The following is a 19,397-nucleotide window of genomic DNA, read 5'->3' on the forward strand; positions in this document are numbered from 1 at the left end:
TCAGCATCTTTCAGCTTTGCAACAAATGTAAAATTTCATTTAAAAAATGTTTATTCTCAAGGCAAAGTCTTTTAAAGGGCTTCTACTTCTGATTGCATAAAACTGTACAACTACACAGTAGTGATCCTCTTTGCTGATCTTACTAGCATTCACGTCTTCTAATTTCAATTCAGTAGCTATTAACTTTTATAGTTATTTTCAACAACAGTTTTAAATTTAAAACATTGCAGATGTAAAAGATACATTTGTTTAGAAGCTTCACCACTGATGTCTTTGTAGTTTGTCTGTCTTTACCACTATCTTTGCATACAGAACTGTGCTGTCTTAAAGATTTAGTTAAGAAAAATAGAGGAAATGGGACTGCATAGATAATATACTTGTATTACTAAAAAAAAATCAGTACACATAAAATTAATATTAACAAAACTTCTAAATAAATAGTACTGTGCCTTGCCTATTCATCCTAAATTCCTGTTTACAGTAAGAGAGAGAGAAGCATACTGAAGGTGTGTGTGTGTGCGTGTATACACACATACATACACATACACACACACACACTTCGACCTTGGACACATGCTTTGAAGTGTGGTTAATTCCTGTAAAACTACCTGCTTCTTCCTATTTACTCTAAAAAGGAGTTTTGAGTGACTAGGTTGAATGTGGGTAGTTCTACCGTAGATGCCTAAATGAAAGTTTTGGGAGTCCATGATGTTTTAAGCGAGCAAAGCAGCTCAGTGAATTGAACTTTTATCCATTCACAGCCTTTGATAAGCATAGTCCAGACTTGTCACTGCTGAAAATCTATTAAATTCCAGTGCACCAGTATCAGTAGCATTGGCTTGTCTTTGAAGCTCATTAAATAGATGCTGCATGCGCATACAAATAGTGCTGTAATGCTCTGCTATTTAATGCTCTACTCTCTTTATTTTCCCATACAGATCTATCAGAGTAGATTTTTAATATCAATTCCAGTGTTCTGGCACTTTTTAACAGGCTTCTTGAACTCCAGCCATCTGTCACTCTTATTATTCTCTTGTTTTGGTGTTTTGTTTGTTTGTTTTAGTATTGTTTTGTTGTTCCCATTATATTTCATTGTTTTCATTATGTCTGTGAATTCTATACATTAGGGGATTTTAGAGAGCCCTAGCTGTAACTTTACTGTGATCTCCCCCAAATGAATCAGTCTAAAGGCAAAATATACGTGTATGTAGGTAATACAACATAGCTATAATGTTTCTTTGTTCAACCTATAATTTTTATTCATTTAATCAGAATTTCTGATGTATGCATTTCCAATTAAAATAAAACCTTAATTTTCAAACTAAAACATAGTAGTATACTTGTAATGATACTTAGCAATTCATAGCATAATTTTAAGAGTCCTAAAGTGTTATTTTTTTTTCTATTTACATGATTTTGTTACTTTTGCCCTTCCATTCCTTCTGTGCCCATGATTATTCTGTCTAGTAACTCTACAGATGTCTCTGACTCCAAAACTGCTTGATTCGCATGAGAACAAGGCTGAATTCCTTGATCTGCCGATGGAGCAGCAAGAGCCAGCACGTTCTGAACGTGGACAAACTTCACCAGAAGTTCACAGGACACCCACTTTGGCCTTGCCAGTTCCCAAAAGTCCTAGTCAGACCTTCATGGCATTTGCCAGATCTCCTAGTTTTATAAGCCCCATGAAGTCCCCAAGTCAGTACTTCCAGATCTGTTATTAATCCCTGTTTCTCCTCCCCAAAAATATTTCTTCTGAATTCAACAGATTATTTTTAGTATTTTCTTTTAGAAATGTTTATTTCTGTCAGCCAGTTCAGTTTTTGTAGCTTCTCTCCTCTGTGTCATTTTCCTTTCTATAATGTGCTATCAATGTTGTCACTCCTCCATGTTTAGTGATTCTTAAAACACATCTTTTTTTGCATGTACATCAGCATGATTTCTTTTACTAACTGTTCGTGTTCCTTATTTCAAATGTATCTCTAACACTGTATCAAGTGTAAAGCATATCTTTACACTGATATGCAAAGAATGCGACTGAGCGTTGGATAATACTTTAGATGCTGATGCTCCACTGTAAATATTGATTAAAAAATAAAACTAATTTTAAGTGGCATTTCTGTGTTAATTGTAATCTTTGATGTTTTCCCCTTTCAAACATTTAGAAAATGTAATATGTAACTTTCTTTTTACAAAAAGTTTTAATTGCAGTCCTTTGACTTTTTTTAGTTCTTCATGATGTTGTTTAATTCTAATTCTTTTCAAAATATTTAGAGGAAAAAGGGGCTTTACTTAAAAAAAAAAAAATTCTGCATAGTGAGCGTGATTTAGGGGAAAAGAAAGCTGCTTATTTTATACGTTTGTGATTGCATGTCATTCTGTAATTGTAACACACCAAACTATTACGTGGGAAGGGATTGAGGAGCACTGGAGTTCTCCACTGATGGTTTTTATTTGTGTAACTCTAAACGTTTCTGACCTTTTGTAGAGGAAGGATATGTAAAAATGTTTCTTCGTGGACGTCCTGTTACCATGTACATGCCCAAAGAGCAAGTGGAATCTTACAATTTGGAAGCAAAAGTAGAACTACCAGCCAAGAGGCTTAAACTGGAATGGGTGTATCCTTTCTGTGTTGGAGAACTACTTGAAGTCAATGATTTCTTTATGATGTGTTTTAAATAAATTTTAGAGCTGAAGTATAGTGAATTTAAGGTAATCTTTTATGAGGTATGCTTCAGTAGTGAAGTGCAAGGTGACATTCCATTCAAATAGGTGCTCGTTTCTCGAGGCCTGCTGTTCTGCACTCAGTGAATTGCAGGGTGGCAGCTGAAGACTTTGCTTAAACATTGCCTGAAGGTTGAGTTTGAAGCATGCTAATTAGGTGAAGATTAAACTAGACATATTGTAAGAATGTAGTGAACTGTGATTATTAATTATAGTATGCATAAAACAATCTAAGGGTTTTTTTTGCTGACTCTCAGCAATAATTTATCATTTTGAACTGTGTTTTATAAAAATTGCACCACTGGTTACAGCATCTTATAAGGACAACTTCAGTATTTGAATAAGACTAGAACTGAACAGCATATTGCAATTCATAGGTGCCAGCAATAAAATCCACAAGATATCAGATATAAAATAATACTTGCATTTAGATTTCAGCTGTGTTTAAGCAGCATAAAAGTCAAATGACCAGAATTTTCCACTGATATCTGTAAGTGGACACAATTACAGAATTCTGTCTGGGGAAAAAAATCTAGTGTTTCATCACATAGAGAAATTGTCACATTTCAGTTTTAGTAATAAGAAAAGTCTATCCTTTAAAAAATGAAATGATGTTTCATTTGTGTACAAATAATAGGTGATTTATGGTAAAACAAACAAAAACATCTGTTTGTAATATTCACTACCTTTAGAGAGATTAATCCTTCATAAGGACCTCTATTTTAAGAAAAGACTATTTTTGTCCTGAGCAGTGCAAATAGGATGTTGCTTTGTCTTCATAAAAAAAGAAAAGCTGCAAATATTCTTTTTCTTAGTTGTATAAATAGAACTCCATGTGGTTTCAGATTGCACACAGAATTTCCAAGAGTCCCATTGTATTCGCTAGAGATTAATGACAGATTTAGTAACCATTCTTGTTATTCCTATTGCAGCTGAGCTTTTGTGGGTTCTACCCCACTCTGCTGGAACTGCACAGATAATGCATACAGAAATAACTGAGAGTCAATTAAAAACCAAAAATATCTGGGCACTGCAGATTAATAAAATAGTTGATAATAGAGTGATAAATACTGCTTGCAGCATTCCCTCATTGAATCATTGTACGTATATCACAAAACAGCCTAATGATGTCTTTTCAGGTTTGCACAGTCCTCCCTTTAAGGAAGGGGCAAAAGAATGATGTGGGGAATGAAAAGATGCTTTCTGAAACAAACAAATCCCATAAAAACAGAAATCAAAATAGATTGCCATTAGCACTGTGTACAGGGAAGCTGATGCTAATATTACAGACTTACAACAAATGATAGAGTTGTGATTTCAGTCTCATTAATTTCTCACCTAAGCTTACCTAAATGACTATTTCCTAGATGGACTATTATTTTTTTCATTGTTTGATTATTCATGTCTCCCCAGCTATGTATATATATCCAGAATAATCCCATATTCATGTTATTATTAATAGAAAAGGTAAGAATTAATAAAGTGCTCCAACCCTGAGTGATTACTGAGGAGACAGCATATTTTTCCAAAAGTATTCTGCTGTTTTTTTCCAGATTTTTTTCTTTACAGTTAAACCAAATAATGCCATCCGTGCTTCAAAGTTACATCAATGACTGGGTGTCTACAGGGCTCAAAGAAGAATAGATTAGTGAGTAAAATAATGCTCAGTTTAGAGACTATAATGGAGGAAAGATACGCTCCTGCTCCCATTTTAATATAATTCAATGAGAAAGGTAAAAAGGGGGGGAAAAAACAATGACCCCACAACCAACCTCTGATTCAGATTATCAGATATATTGAGACATGAAGAAGTAGAAAAGCTGAACGATAAAGTGTGAGGGAGGGCTGGAGCAGAGGTGGTAGTGCCAAGCATTACATCGGCACTGGGTACATCAGGGAGAGGGCCGTGATCCACAGGGACTGTTTGAGAGCAGCTCGTTTGGTAAGCGGGAGGTCTGAAACAAAGGCTGCAGGCCAAGAGAAAAGGAAAGGTCAAGATAACATTCGCTGAAGTGCCAGTTCACCAAATCAAAGTTGACGGCACCAAATCTGAGTGTGGGAAATTGTGAGGAGGAGAGATCAACCCCAGGAGTTTAAGTCTGAGGAAAAAAGACAGCTAGAAAGAAACTGAATATTTGACAACAGCAGTCATGCTGTTGAATGCAGCATTGTTCCCAACAGGAAGAATGGTAAAAGAAGGAGATTTTTCCTAAAGAATGAGATCTTTTCCATCTAATAGCTATTTCTAGGCTCAGAGATTTCTTCCTCGTGAAGGCCTATATAATGTTTTTACCTTTTTTTAATTATATTTCTTACACTAATGTAGGCTGGTAATTTGTTATCAACTTGATTATATCACTGAACTCAGTGAATATTGTTGACTTCAATTGGCTGTGGCTTTATAGAGAACAATAAGTTTAAACAAGCTGAGCAATACCCTGTGAACTGGAGAAGTAACTTATCTTTTCAAACATATTAGGAATTGATAATAAATGCTTCATAACTTAAAAATATTTGTTGCTTTCACTTCTTCAGATTTAAATATCTCCTTTTAATAAATTTAAAAGAACTTTGTCTGAAAAATGCCAGTTTGGGAGTTTAAAAGTTGTATTTTTAAATGTTTTTTAATGTATTTTTGTTTGTGCGTGCAGTGCTATTACATGTATTAAAAAAATAAAATGTAACAGCAGCCAGCTGTTATTTTAAATTTTTGTTTTAGGGTCTAATAACTGTAGTCCTTACATCCTGTAGTCCTCTGCTAACGTGGGTCTTTTAGTTTACCTGTGTTGTCACTGATTATGGAGGGAATAGTGCACAAATATAGTATCAGGTACTGGGGGGGTTCAGCAGTACCTTCCTATATATCTGTCGTAGCCGGATTCTTCATAATGACTGAATTAAAATGCTCTTCTGTTTTGCCAGGATTCTGCTAATATTGTTCCTCTCTTTTACCATAAAAAGGGAAAGCCAAAATAGTTGTAGTCCCTAATGACTCTTCATAAAAATAAAACTGCATAATTTGACTGAATTCACATTTAGTCTAAATGAGATTATTTCTGGATTAATTCCAGTTAGTTTATTGAATTAATTTTAAATTAGTGTTGATATGATGAGCGTCAGAATCTGGGCCGCTGCCTTTTAACTGCTACAAAAATAAATCAGAACGTATGATGTAACCCTTCTATGTTTTTTTTATCCATCTGCTTGGTAATGACCAGAATAATGAAATCAATCAACCTGAACAAAGGATAATGCAGTCCCTCCTAATGTAATGCAGGGAGATGTACTGAATGGCTTACCAGTGTTTCAATCAAGTCCAAGTTTTTATTTCGTCAACCCGTAAAAATGGTAAATACACTTGGGACAGCGTTAGAGTTGCAGTATTGCCTTAGTCTAGTGCTTAGAAAATTTTGGAGGATACTGAAGGGGTGCAATGGCTACAAAATGCTGTCTTTCTCTCTTCTACTGTGTAGTTTTTGATGTGATATGTAGATTTCCAGGCACTTAAGCAATGAAATGCTTTGGCTCTCTCTACCATTCTGGAGGTTTTTTAAGTGGTAAAGCTGCGCTCAAGCGAGGAGATTCCGACTATCAGGAACTTTGTTTCATTTTCCCTTATTTTTAACATTCTTAATTCATAAATAATGTTATTGCAGCTTGACAAACATGCTAGCTATGGATATCGGGGTCGGGACTGTCGCAGTAACCTGTATCTTCTTCCAACGGGTGAAACTGTATATTTCATCGCATCTGTAGTTGTGTTATTCAACGTTGAAGAACAACTTCAGAGACATTACACTGGTCATAATGATGACGTGAAGTGGTGAGTTACCTATTACACTTCAGATTTTTTTTCTCTCAAACAATATTTATTCTATAATACTTAATTTTCTTTACCAGAGTTTTGAAAATCCAATTGATCTAACCCCTTCAGTCAGGCATAGGTTGGTTCTGTATGTCTAACAGTGTACTTGGACAATAATGTAAAGGTCTGACTCTCATAATAAAGGTATATTTACTCAAGACAACTTATTTTCCATAACTTGTACTCTTTACATAAAAAAAAAAAAATACAAACATGTAGAAATCTGATGATCTACTAATTTTAATTGCTCTGTTTTTGGACTAACTAATTATTGACTAATTTAAGTTCCCCTTGCTTCCTTTTTCAAGTAGGATTGAATTATTAATCTTCATATGTGTTCTTTCCTATTTTCCTCAGCAGTTTTTGAACATGTCTGTATCATGGCAGATATCCTGCATGCTGGTCCAGAGCCGTCTGGTCTGTCTGCCATGCAGGCATGCCAGCTTGGGCTTCAAAGGGATTTTCCCGTTTTCAAGCTTACGGGATGTTAGATATCAGGAAATATTAATATCATTGAATTGGTATATGAATATATGGTTTGTCTTGACTGTATCTATCTATTTGCTGAGAGTAGCTGAGGAAGAGCACCCAGATTATCTGATGAGCCTTAATGTATGAACTGTGTTTGATATCCCTTCTTTAAATTAAGCTTTATGAAACACCTGTCCATGAATCCCTAAAATAGACCTGATAATCAAATCTGGCTGCACTGTGAGTGTGTTTCATAAAACTGAATTATTTGTATAACCTTGTTTATTTTAACTTGGACTTGTTCCATCTAATTTCTTCAAATTTTTCTAACTCTTCAGAAATTTCAAAGCTTTCTGCTTCACGAGAAAGAGGATACAGTTCTACACTATAAAGCCAGATGAATTATTGTCACCATTCCTTTTTAAGGATATTTCATGTCTAGAACTGTATACAGAGCAGCTGCAGTGAAAAAAGAATGAAGATAAAAACTTAGATGAAAGTGGACTCTGCTCTGCCCTCTAGGCTATACTTTAGTACAGAATGTGGACTGCTTTTTCTTAGAGATTTTAACATTGAGTACAGCGTTAACAATTTTAATTTTAGAAATCACATAATCTGATTCTTAATTTCAGCTTTACTATTTCTCAGTAACTACAGGGCTTTCTTCTTTTTCTTTTTTCCTAACCTTTGGAAGAAGAATTTGGTATCGCCCCATAAGAGCTGCTGAATGTCTGGTCAGCACATTCTGATAAGCAGTTTGTCATGTGTTTGAGTGAATAAGTGTTTGATCTGAAGGACTGTATCTAGAATGTGCTTATCTTACTGACCAGATCTCTACAACATATCATGAGATAACTGAAGTTAGATAAATGCCTCAAGCAGTAAACTGTATACACTGCAAGCATTTGTATCTAGTGACATGAATCCTAGTGTAAGGCTGGTGCTTGTTCGGTGTGTTCTGTGAGGCTTTAGGGCTTAAGGAGGTTACTTCATAAGATTTTTGAATAAAAAGCATGAAAATAATTTAGCCAGTTCTGGTTTCATGCTTTTAAAATGTTGATATGTATGAGATGTTTGTGTAAGTAAATAAAGCTGTTTGCTACAGGCTCTAGTAAAAGTTTGATTTAATCTAACTGGCTCTAAGTTTCTTGTCTGTTTTTCTTCCTTTTTTAGCCTGGCTGTCCATCCTGACAGGATCACTATAGCAACAGGTCAAGTTGCAGGTACATCCAAGGATGGAAAAGTGAGTAACCTCTTAGTTGACATACCACTCTGTTTATTTCACAAACTGAGAAGATACATACTATATCCTTTTCAGGTTGCATTTAAACTGGTTTTAAATAATGGAGTTGAACACAATTAAATCTTAATCTGAGAGTGCCTCTTGCACAATATCAAATTTATTCTGTTCCATTATCAGGATCTGTCAGGGGTTTCTGGTTCCATTACTTATACAGAGCAAAGGAAATTTGGGAGTTGGTCTCCAAACGAGGTGGGAAAAAGATGCAAGGGAAACCTGAGAATGAAGATGGAAGTGGGGAAAAGGAGAGAAGCAGAGATTTAATCGTACATTGTAGCACTTCATTCCTGATCACAACCAGCAAGTCAAAAAGTATAAATAAAAAGGGCATTGAGACAAAAATGATTTTCTTATGGTTGTACTGTGAAGCTCATTTGTAAGCTAGGAATTTATTCAATTAATTACTTATCCTTGCTCCTAAGACAAAATGAGAGAATGAATACAAGCAGATTTGGAAAAGGGTGAATAAAAAGTTTCTCGGTGTGTTACGCAGCTGATTCATAGTGCTGCAATGTTTTTGACAAAGAAGAACTGTAAGAGATTTAAAAAAGAAATAATATTTATAATGAGGATTTAAGTAACTGACAAAAACAATACCCAGCTGCACATTAGGATATTTGTCTAAATATAATCTGTTACTCACTGCCTTAACTTCTGTTGTGCATTGGAGAAATCTCTGGTATTTCTGTTTTTAAGCTTCATAGGTGCTTATGCTTATGACTGTACTTGTGAAATAAAATCTAAAATTGGGATGTATATAGGTAAACCTATGTAAAGGTCATTCCTATAACAGTGGTGCTTTTTTGGGTGGGCGGAGGAATAATTTCACTACTTACGGAGACCGGTTGTTGCTTTTTTTCTTCCTTCCTCTGATATTGTAATAAAACTTATTTTATTTGAAAGAAGGACATGGGAAAAGGAAACACAGAATTAAACATAGCCTTTATTTTTCTGTAAGAGGAGGGAAAAAAAAAAAAAGATTTTATTAAATTGTTAGCTATTTTTCAGATAAAACTTACTCAGCACGTGCTTCCAGCGGTTGCCCTCTAGTGGCTTTGAGATGCATTTTATTCTTGTCGTTGTGCATGCATTGGGGCTCCTTTTGTGTTACCGATGTCAGCAACTGGTGGGAGGGAAGTGCATAGTTTTCATGGATGAGGACCTGTTCTTGGGCCATTATAAGTACCATGAATTTGGTTAGCAGGAAGAAAAAACGAACAAACCAAAAAGCTTAGTTCTTATTACAGTTGTAAAGAACAGCCAGGAATATACAATTCTCTCCTATGGCTATTTTTATGACATTGACATTAATTAGTTCAGAATTTCTTAATCTTTTTGCACTTGCTGTTTGATATAGATTGATCTAGTGCTTGGCAAGACCCTGCCCACATCACGGGGGTTGGAGCTTGATGATCTTTAAGGTCCTTTCCAGCCTAAACTGTTCTGTGATATGGACCAGAATTATTTTGTTTGCTACAGTACAAACTGATGATCCTGGACCTGCCAGTAGGTCCTGTGTTGCAATGCTATCAACAGTTTTTCCTTTATAAACACTGAATGTTTTTCATTAATTTCTGTGATCTAGCAAAGATGGGTGAGATTTGACACACTATACACTCTGGATGTTCAATCCTAGTTCTTGGCTCTAGGCATAGTAATGAGCAAATGATTTATAGTGTACATGGTCAGCTCTAGAGAAGTTCCAGTAGCTTTTGTAACTTAACTTGTGTTAAAATGTTTTTTGGATGCACTCACATTTTATTTTTAATCCTGATGTTTTTGTCCAAAATTGTTTCAACAGTTGTCTGTGTCTATTTTTACAGCAATTACCACCACATGTACGTGTTTGGGATTCTGTAACTCTGAACACACTGCATGTCATTGGAATGGGTTTTTTTGACCGAGCTGTCACTTGCATTGCTTTTTCTAAATCTGTAAGTAGAGTGAAATAATAGTCATATTGAGAATGTTTGCCAAACAGGTCCACGAAGCTTTGCAAATTTACCTTTCTTAAGAAAACCAATGTCCAAACTTTCTTTTCATCTCTTTTATTAAGCTGCTTCTTTAGAGGAAGAAAGCTTGCAGCCTAGTTGTTTCCAGCAATTTCTGCCATTATTAAAGTTAGCAGTATTTCAGCTGTCTCAGAGCTCTACCTTGTGCAAACCCTAAAGTGGAATTAATTTCTTCAGGGACAGACGGTTGTAGAAGAACTTCTGTTTTTTCTTTAATCATCTCATTGAGATTCTCCCTCTGTTAAATAAAATTAAGTTACATTCTTAGTGGATTCTTTTCTCCTAGAAGGACTAATGAAAGACCTTTATAACGGCCTGTATCTCAGGTTGCGGACTTAGAAAGTGGGAGTACCATGGGAGAGGTAAAATCTGTCACTTGAAAGCAGCAAAGGCATATGGTAAAGAGCACTAAAGAGTTGGAATTCAGTGGTTAGCCTCATGGCAACATGCTTTAAATCCTAGTCCACCAAGATGGAAAAAAAGCTGAGATATACGTGGCATCTAAGTCCTGTATGAAAACATGAGTTTGTAAAGTGTCACACAGAAGTTTAGAAAAGGGTCTATATATCTTGTTGTCCAATTGTCTCAATGACATTTTTAAAAAAGCGAGGATTAAATGATTAAATTAACGGTAGGACTGGATGATCCTGTGGGTCTTTTCCAACCTTTGTGATTCTATGATGTATTGCACAGGCAAAATGTACATCCGTGCAAGTTTCCACAAGTACAGAAACTTATTGGTGACATTATTTTATAAGAATTAGAAAAGTGTGGAGTAAACTGGGAGAACTGATTAGCTACGAAGGAGAAAGAATGCAGATCAAGATCAGCTTTGGAGGATAATGTTTACTTTATAGTAGAGTATTGCTATTGGCAGATACCACAAGAAAGTGTTTAATGTGTTTATGCTGTGATTTCACAGTCATAGCTTAGCTTGTTTCAAGCATCGCTTCCCATTCTATAGCGGTGTTGCTTTTCCCATTTCAGACAGCCCTGTCTTCAGGCTGCTAATTCCTGTCTGTCTCCTTTTGGTTTGTGTTGGCACAATTATTTTTGTAGCTGTGTCTGAGATATGTACTAGGAACCTAATCCATCATGAAAACAACCAAGCAAACTTTTATATAACAAAATGAGATAGTTTGTTTGGGCCACTTTTTCTTTCTTTTTCCTCCAAAACCAATCTGTTCCCTAGACAGGCTTGCTCTATGATAGCCAAACTTTTGTGCTGGCAGCAACAAGTGGCTGTGCTATGGGTGGCACATACAAGACTGTCAGAATTGCTGCCAAAGGAATGCTTGTGTAACCATAAGCTTGTTCTGTTCCAGCAAGCTCAGGTGCAGTCAAAACCAATGTGGTTAATAACATCAACAATGTGATAAATATTCATGTCTTACTGCTTTCCAACCTGTTCAAATATTACTTGATTATTCTACCATAGACATAAAACTAGAGTTAGCCACTCAAGATAAGAAAAAATGGTCTGAACGCTACCTTTCTGTATAGCTGCCACTTGGAAAAAGATGGCAGTGGCTAACTATGACTAGTGAGACCTTTAATGTCATCATCTCCCCTCAACTCACACTGAGTATCAGTTGGATCTTCATCAAGGCATCAAGAAAAATGGGTGTGGAGAAGATCTGGCTAATCTGGTACACGAAGAAAGACTAAATAAATTAGGGTCATTAAGATTAGAAAGGCTGACAAGGTGTAACAATGAAGAAAATATTTGTCAGAAATAAGTCATTTATTTTCTAGTTTGTTCCCTAATTTTAATCCATTATTCCTATGTAATGAGTAAAATTGTTCCCTCTATTCACAGCAGATCTGACAAGAAGTAATTGGCCAAGAAACAAACTCAGTATAATCATCAGGACAAGCCTTCTTAAAGGTGCAGATGATGATGTGTAGTTTGCCTTGGGAAGATCTGTCACTGAATATTTAAAAAGAGACACCTACCTCATTCCTTACAAAGTCTGATTCTTCTGCAGTTTGCACATGTTCCTCTTCTAGATCCCTTTTACCTTTATTTTTCAAAATCCAGTGAATAATTACATTTCAGAAAGTTCCCGAATTAAGTCCTAATTATCCTAGAATAATTAGAATTGCAACAAGCTGGTAAATAAGTCGTTTTCATCTACACGTATTAAATTATTTTGAATGTTTCCCTATGTGGTTCTAATGTTTATTGGTGGCTACATTAATGTTTTCCATGTTTCCCATCAGAATGGGGGAAGCAGCCTTTGCTCGGTGGATGACTCAAATGACCACGTGCTCTCTGTGTGGGACTGGCAGAAGGAAGAAAAGCTGGCAGATGTGAAGGTGTTGCTATAAGATATTTTGTACTACATTCTTACATGTAGATCTGAGTTTTTTGTTATCAAATGTCTTTTATAAAGAATGTATTGTGCCTTTTTAGCACTTTGCATTTTATAAAATCAAAAAATGTGAGGAAAGGGAATGTTTCTTTCTGTTGATAATCCTAATGGCTTTTTTTTAAAAAAAAAAGCTGTGTTCAGCCCTGAATTGAGTAGAAAGGCCTATGCCTCAATGGGAGGGCAAGGTGCCGAAAAGAAACATCTTAAACTAAATTTCATAAAGGGCTGTGCACTATCTGACATAGTATCTAGGTTATATATCTTCAAAACTAACTTAAAAACACAAAATCTTTTGGCTGTTTTTCTTCAGAATATTCTGTTGAAAGATCCTAGCCTACTCTGACAAATAAGTGGCCTAAATTTTTTTCTTGTGCCAGGAGTTGATCAATTTCTCTAACTAGAGAATAATTTCATCTTGGTTTGTTTTCTTTGAATTTTAAATTTTGATACGCTGTTTCTCTTTTTCCTTCCAAGTGCTCTAATGAGGCTGTATTTGCTGCAGATTTTCACCCTACTGATACAAATATAATAGTTACTTGTGGAAAATCACATCTTTATTTTTGGACACTAGAGGGGAATTCCCTTATTAAAAAGCAAGGATTATTTGAGGTAAAATATTTATTTAATTTTATGTTTATGCTAATGATACAATCATACAGAAGTAAGGGTTAATAAGCTTTGAGGAAATCAAAACAGCACAATCATGATTAAACTCGAAACTTTACAGTACTTTAGATTGCACTTGTGTTGTCATCAGTTATGATGCAATAAGTCTTTGGAGTGCAATGTAAAAGCAGCTGCTTTTCAGCAGCTTCTCTGATCTTCTTTTCAGGGCTGGCAAGTGCTGAAATAACTTTGCCCTCTGTATGTTTGCATGGATTGTCACTACAATGAAATTTAGGAATGCAGTTACCATTCTGTTCCTTGCATTCCTTTTTGTTTATTCTTTGTAGTACCTATAAAATAAAGTAGCACCTGTAAAATAAGATTACTTTAAAACTCCTTATGCTTACCTCAAGTTAAAAGAAAAATAGAGATGTCTTTTTAAAATTATTTTGTCAGAGGAAAGACAATCTCCCCCCTAATGCAGTTATTTTATGTGACTATCTTTTCCTTTACGTCTGTTCTACTCAGATACGTAGACACACGTAATGCAAATCCAGATTGAGCTGGATGCTATTTGGTAAATATCATTTTCATTTCAAGGTCTTGATAAGGCTTTGTTCTTAAATACAGACTAAGCTTTACAGCAGCGGTATGCACAAAGGAGCAATGTTTGCAGTGACTGCAGATAACTACAGTAGGGCCAGGTTAACTGCTTGTGGAGTCATTAGTTGCAAGTACAGTCAGAAAAACTGTTAAGCTATGTCAGTTTTTGTACTTTATATCAATAAGGGGTGAAAATACCTAGATGATATACTTAAATTTGGTTAGTTTTTATTTTTAACTTCAAAACAACTTTTACAAATTTTGGCCTCTGTCATGGTTCCATTATTGCAAACGTAATACTGGTGATCTTGATCAGTAACAATTCATAGTTTGAGGGAGAAAGGACACCATGCAAAACTAGTAGTGAACAAACACTAAATAATGTTCTGAAGCACTACTAGCTTGTAAAATTTTTGTCCTCTTATATATTTTGCTATTTGTTGCTGTCAGAACCTTATATACAGGGTCTCAAAGCAACACTTCTGTTACCAGACCTTAGGATTCTTTCAAGAGATGATTTCCTAAACTTTACACTACAGCCAAACATTCTCATAATACTTGGTGTTAAAAATACTCATAATAAAGCTTGCATTCATCTTTGGTCATTTGTAAATACTTTAAGAATTTGGGATCCGGAAGTAGTTGGGGGATTCTGTTCATATCTGAACATTCCAGGTCTTGTTTCAGGCCATCTCACTCAATACATCCATAACCTGTAGCTGAACGGTGTCATTTTAGGACTCCATTCTCAAGTGAGGTCTTTGCACATATTGACTGTTTAGACTGTAGGAATGTCTTTAACTCCTTTGAAGGCATCTGATTAATAGTAGAATTATATAAGACTAAACCAAATGACTGAAATGCATACAATTAAGATGAATGGGTTGTGTGGTGCTGTGAGTGTATATTTTTCATAACCATGCAGAAACAAGAGAAGCCAAAGTTTGTCCTGTGTGTGACCTTTTCTGAAAATGGTGATACTATTACAGGAGATTCGAGTGGAAACATTTTGGTTTGGGGGAAAGGTAAGAAAAGATTGAAGTTAATAGTGAAAATTTATTATAAACAACTCTGAATTTTTTACTTAAGTGTAATTTTGTTTTAAATTCTGTTTATCTTGTTCTTTGTGAAAACCAGTCCAGTCTGTATTCTCCAGCTCTTAAAAAAATATACCTGACTGCCACAGCACGAAGTTGTATAGAACAGGTTCCCTGTGGTCAAATGTTGAATCACAAAGCTATACTGGTAATTGAGAATTTTAATGACAATAAGGAACAGCAGGAAAAATTAATTTCTTTAATCAAGGTGATAACAAGAATCACTGTTAACATAATCAATGATCTCAAACTCTTACTTGTATCATCACTCTGTATTGTGTTTGCGAAAGTTATGCCTATTGACATATCCTTTAAAAGAGAGCTAATAGGTTTGTTTCCCTAGGATGCCAGGCTAAAATATATGCATGTCGAATTGATTTCTTCAGCTTTATTTCGAAGAACGGATGAATAGGACAAACTTATTACAATACATTTTCTAGTAAGAAAAGACTATTTTAAGCAGTAGAAGGCAATTACTGCTGGAAGGCAAATGGTAACAATATCCTAAAAGTTTACTGAGTATGTGAGGTGCCCTGTGTAGAAATAAGGAGAATCCCCTAAAGGTGGCTTGTTAGTAAAAGAGTAAGGAATATGGATGACAGCTGCTCCTTATTTACTTTGTGCCTTTTCCCAAGATACATGAAGTTGAGGGACATAAAACCCAGAAGCAATGTGGTGAATCAGTTGCACAGTTGGACCTTACTCATTTGTTTTTGTAGACTTTTGCCATCTGAGGACTATTAGCTAAGATACTATTAGTTTTCTGTTTGTGCTTTTGGGCGGTTGGTATATTATGACACTCTTGTGGATGGAGCTGAGTATTGTTTTTGGACCTCAGCTGCTCTTTTATTCTCCTTGTCCTTCTCCTTTCAACCAAGACATTGGAACACTGCAGTGAAATGAAGTTCAGAAATTGCAGAGTCCTTCCCCTCCATGCTCTTGGTTATTTTGGACTGACAACAAACAAGGGAGATAGTGGCAGCTGCTGGCGTGGCAGGGTCAGTGCAGTGCTCAGGTGTCAGTTTGCTTCATGCCAGTACTCTTCTCTACCTTGGCTGCAAGTGATCTGTCCTGACCCACGTCCTAGAAACAAAAGGAAATTATTTTGCATCTCCTCACCTCTGTTGATTTTTTCTGGGGGGGAGGGGCTGGAGAAAAAAAGAATAAAACAAACACCATCACCTTTCTTCTTGATTTATCTTAGTACAACTTATTTTCTATGTTTTTGCTGTTTTTCACTCAGAGCCTTATGTCCAAGGCTGGGCTGATCTCCGAAGTACAGAGTAGCCCTAGGGAGAAGTTCCATTATTTGAAAGTATTTGTAGCCGACAAATTGTGTCCACAGGTGTGGCTAGAAGGAAATGTGATTCTGGGGCTGACAAAACAATTTTCTTCCTAATTCGCATCCATCCCTCACTTGAGCTAAATTGCATTTTTAAGTAACAGAACCACAAATAATTTATTTATATTTCATAATTGTAACGATTCTCAAGTTAGAGATGTTTACTGTAGTTGTTTTGGAGGTGTGTTGAGGCTAAATAGGTACTTGAATATACTACATTCATCAATAAAGTGGTATCACATCTCTTGGGATGTGATTCAACACCTTCTGCTAGACCAGAAAAGGCTTGTAACCTTGTCTTCAGTACAAGCAAGATTTCTGATGGCTGTGGAATGTCCTTGGAGGATAAAAAGTGGTTGGGTTATTGTTTCCTTGTTAATACACATAGCGCTACTTCAGTTCAAACGTCAAGTCATCTTAACTTCCCAAGAAAGGCTTAAGGGAACCTGTTTAACTTTGTTTGAATTTGACTGAGTATGAATACTTCTCATTTTTGTGATGCAGGAGAATATATTCTTAAGATGGACTAATGTAGTCTCCTTTGTGGATATGAGTATTTTGGTGCAACACTCCGTCCCCACCATTAGCATTTAGGTGTAAACATTGGCAGGTAGAGAAATGGGGAAAAAAAATAAAGCTTGGGGAAAAAGGAGCTATTAAGCTGAATGTTTCACTAGTGCTGTGTCTCTTCTCCTTATATCCAGGCACCAACAGAATAAGCCATGCAGTTCAAGGGGCACATGAGGGTGGAATATTTGCACTCTGCATGCTGCGAGATGGCACACTAGTGTCAGGAGGCGGAAAAGACCGAAAGTTAATATCTTGGAATGGAAATTACCAAAAACTTCACAAAACTGAGGTGAAATCACCTATCTTTAAATTTACTCTGTTGCACAAAGTTAAATTCAGGCCGCCTTTTGAAGAGAGCTATTGAAGTCATTTTCTTTCCTTATGGATATGCATTCTGTGAAAAAACAAATCAGTAGTAAAATGTGTTATCCAGTGATGGCCTAATAGCCTGTTCACATTTTGCTATTCCTTGATGTTCTAAATTTTTCATTTTCTCTTGTATTTTATATTGGAGACTTGCAGTGAATCTTTCAGAACCTAGGTTGTAACTAAAGACACATACCTTGCAGGTCTATTGTATACCAGTGATATAAAGCCTGATAATACCTCTGAATGGAAATGCTTAATTGGATATCATAGTTGCTGTTAAAACATGATCAAGTTAACACTGCATGAAGGAACTATTTATTTGTTGAATTTTTTGGTTTATCTGTACAGATATAATGTTCCAAAGGCAAGGATTGTTTGAGGCAAGTTGTTATACATTCTTGATTTTCAGAAGTTCATATTTCATCCACTTTGTTTCTTCTCTGTGCAGCACCTTAAAACGTATTTGCTAGGCCATACGCCTTTAAAAAAAAAAAAGTCATACTTGACAACTCATTTTGTAGTCTGACTTATCTATGTTTGTCTGTTCTGAACGCAGATTCCAGAGCAGTTCGGTCCAATAAGAACAGTGGCTGAGGGAAAAGGTGACGTTGTGCTAATAGGAACTACCAGAAATTTTGTCCTACAGGGGACACTGTCAGGAGATTTTTTCCCTATTACCCAGGTAAATTGTTGCCTTTCAAGTCTTTAGGTACATAATAGCAATAAAAGTATGAAGTCAAACTTAAGTTTCCTAAACATGAATCAATTTCATTTATGATTACAGTACTTTTGGCAAGAAATATAACTTAATGGGTTATTAGCATCTATCCAAAGCAACATAGTTTTCTAATGTGTTAATAAATAATTTACTCACTTTAAACCTGTTTAAACATGCTTAGCTTTGTTGGTGTTATCCTCCTTAAAAAATGTTTTTGTTTGTGTAGGGCCATACTGATGAGCTGTGGGGACTTGCAGTCCATTCCTCTAAACCTCAGTTCTTCACTTGTGGACATGACAAACACATTACCCTCTGGGATGCTACAACTCATCGTCCTATCTGGAACAAGATTATAGAGGTATACGTTTTTGAACGCAAGTTGACTCCTTCTACAACACTTCTCAGTTTGAGTTTTTAATAAAATTACTGATGTGAAGTATCTTAGTGCTAGCTTGAGGAATCAAAAATGGGTCTAAAATTTTTTCTGAAAATGGAAGATTATTAAGACCAAAGCTTTTAAGCCCTGGATTGTATGGATGTTTGTGCTGCATCAAGTTGAGGTGTGTTACTGACTTTCAAAACTTTTTTTTACTAGGAAATGTTAAGAAGTATTTCTAATTTAAAAGTATTTCTGATGGGTCTTACACTTGTTGTCCTGATAATAGTGAAAATTGAAAAGGAAAATAATTTTGGTGTCTTTTTTTAGTTTTTATCTGTGTTCTATATTTTATTAGGATTTTTAGTACATTGTATTCACAAAAGAAAACACATCTTTTGAACGTACTGTCATGTCTCTGATATCAGTTCCATTTCTAGGTACAGAAGTAATACAGAGTGTAGACTTAGGTTTTATATGGTACTTAGGCACCCATCTGCTTATATGAAAACTCCTACTGGCTATGTGATAACATGATCTTAATTATTTCATGCGTCTCCAGGAACTGATTTTTTTTTTTACACCAATTCTATCCTTTTGGATAAACATTAAGAGAGACGTTATCTTTTCTCCTAGAGACGGAGGTGATGCTTTTGTTTCTGTTTTGAGACGCCACCATCACTTTTTTCTTTCCCTCTAATTAGTCTTCTATTCACATCTTGTTGTCGGTGTATGAGTATGCTTCTTTGGAGATGCATATACTGATCAGCATAATCCAAGCTTTGTTCTTTGTGTTTATCTGCCTTCTGTAGAGTGGAAAAGTTCAAAAAATTGCTTCAAGAAAAAAAAAATGCCAGCAAGTGATATAGATATATATCAAATACTCAGGTCTACAAATAGTAGCCAATAACTTACAGATGAACCTCATATTGCTTTCTGTGTGATGAAATAAATGATTTATTAGTTCAC

The 19,397-nt window shown here is 35.5% G+C and overlaps 1 protein-coding gene across 18 annotated transcripts in view; it reads left to right on the forward strand.

Annotated features, from left to right (window-relative positions):
* EML1 (EMAP like 1) overlaps window positions 1–19,397 on the forward strand; it is a 120,050-nt gene that overhangs the window by 88,068 nt on the left and 12,585 nt on the right. For 17 of the 18 annotated variants that reach the window (XM_025151235.3, XM_040701249.2, XM_040701251.2 and 14 more), the window contains 10 exons: window positions 2,489–2,618; window positions 6,398–6,547; window positions 8,234–8,303; window positions 10,184–10,294; window positions 12,596–12,691; window positions 13,222–13,356; window positions 14,882–14,981; window positions 17,100–17,254; window positions 17,891–18,016; window positions 18,279–18,410. In XM_025151235.3, coding sequence (XP_025007003.1) covers window positions 2,489–2,618; window positions 6,398–6,547; window positions 8,234–8,303; window positions 10,184–10,294; window positions 12,596–12,691; window positions 13,222–13,356; window positions 14,882–14,981; window positions 17,100–17,254; window positions 17,891–18,016; window positions 18,279–18,410 — 1,205 coding nt within the window. Of the gene's footprint in view, window positions 1–2,488; window positions 2,619–4,318; window positions 4,373–6,380; window positions 6,548–8,233; window positions 8,304–10,183; window positions 10,295–12,595; window positions 12,692–13,221; window positions 13,357–14,881; window positions 14,982–17,099; window positions 17,255–17,890; window positions 18,017–18,278; window positions 18,411–19,397 lie in introns of those variants that run through there. The other variant, XM_025151242.2, reaches the window with a different exon arrangement.

This window comes from Gallus gallus, chromosome 5, assembly GCF_016699485.2.
Source record: "Gallus gallus isolate bGalGal1 chromosome 5, bGalGal1.mat.broiler.GRCg7b, whole genome shotgun sequence".
Taxonomy (NCBI): domain Eukaryota; kingdom Metazoa; phylum Chordata; class Aves; order Galliformes; family Phasianidae; genus Gallus; species Gallus gallus.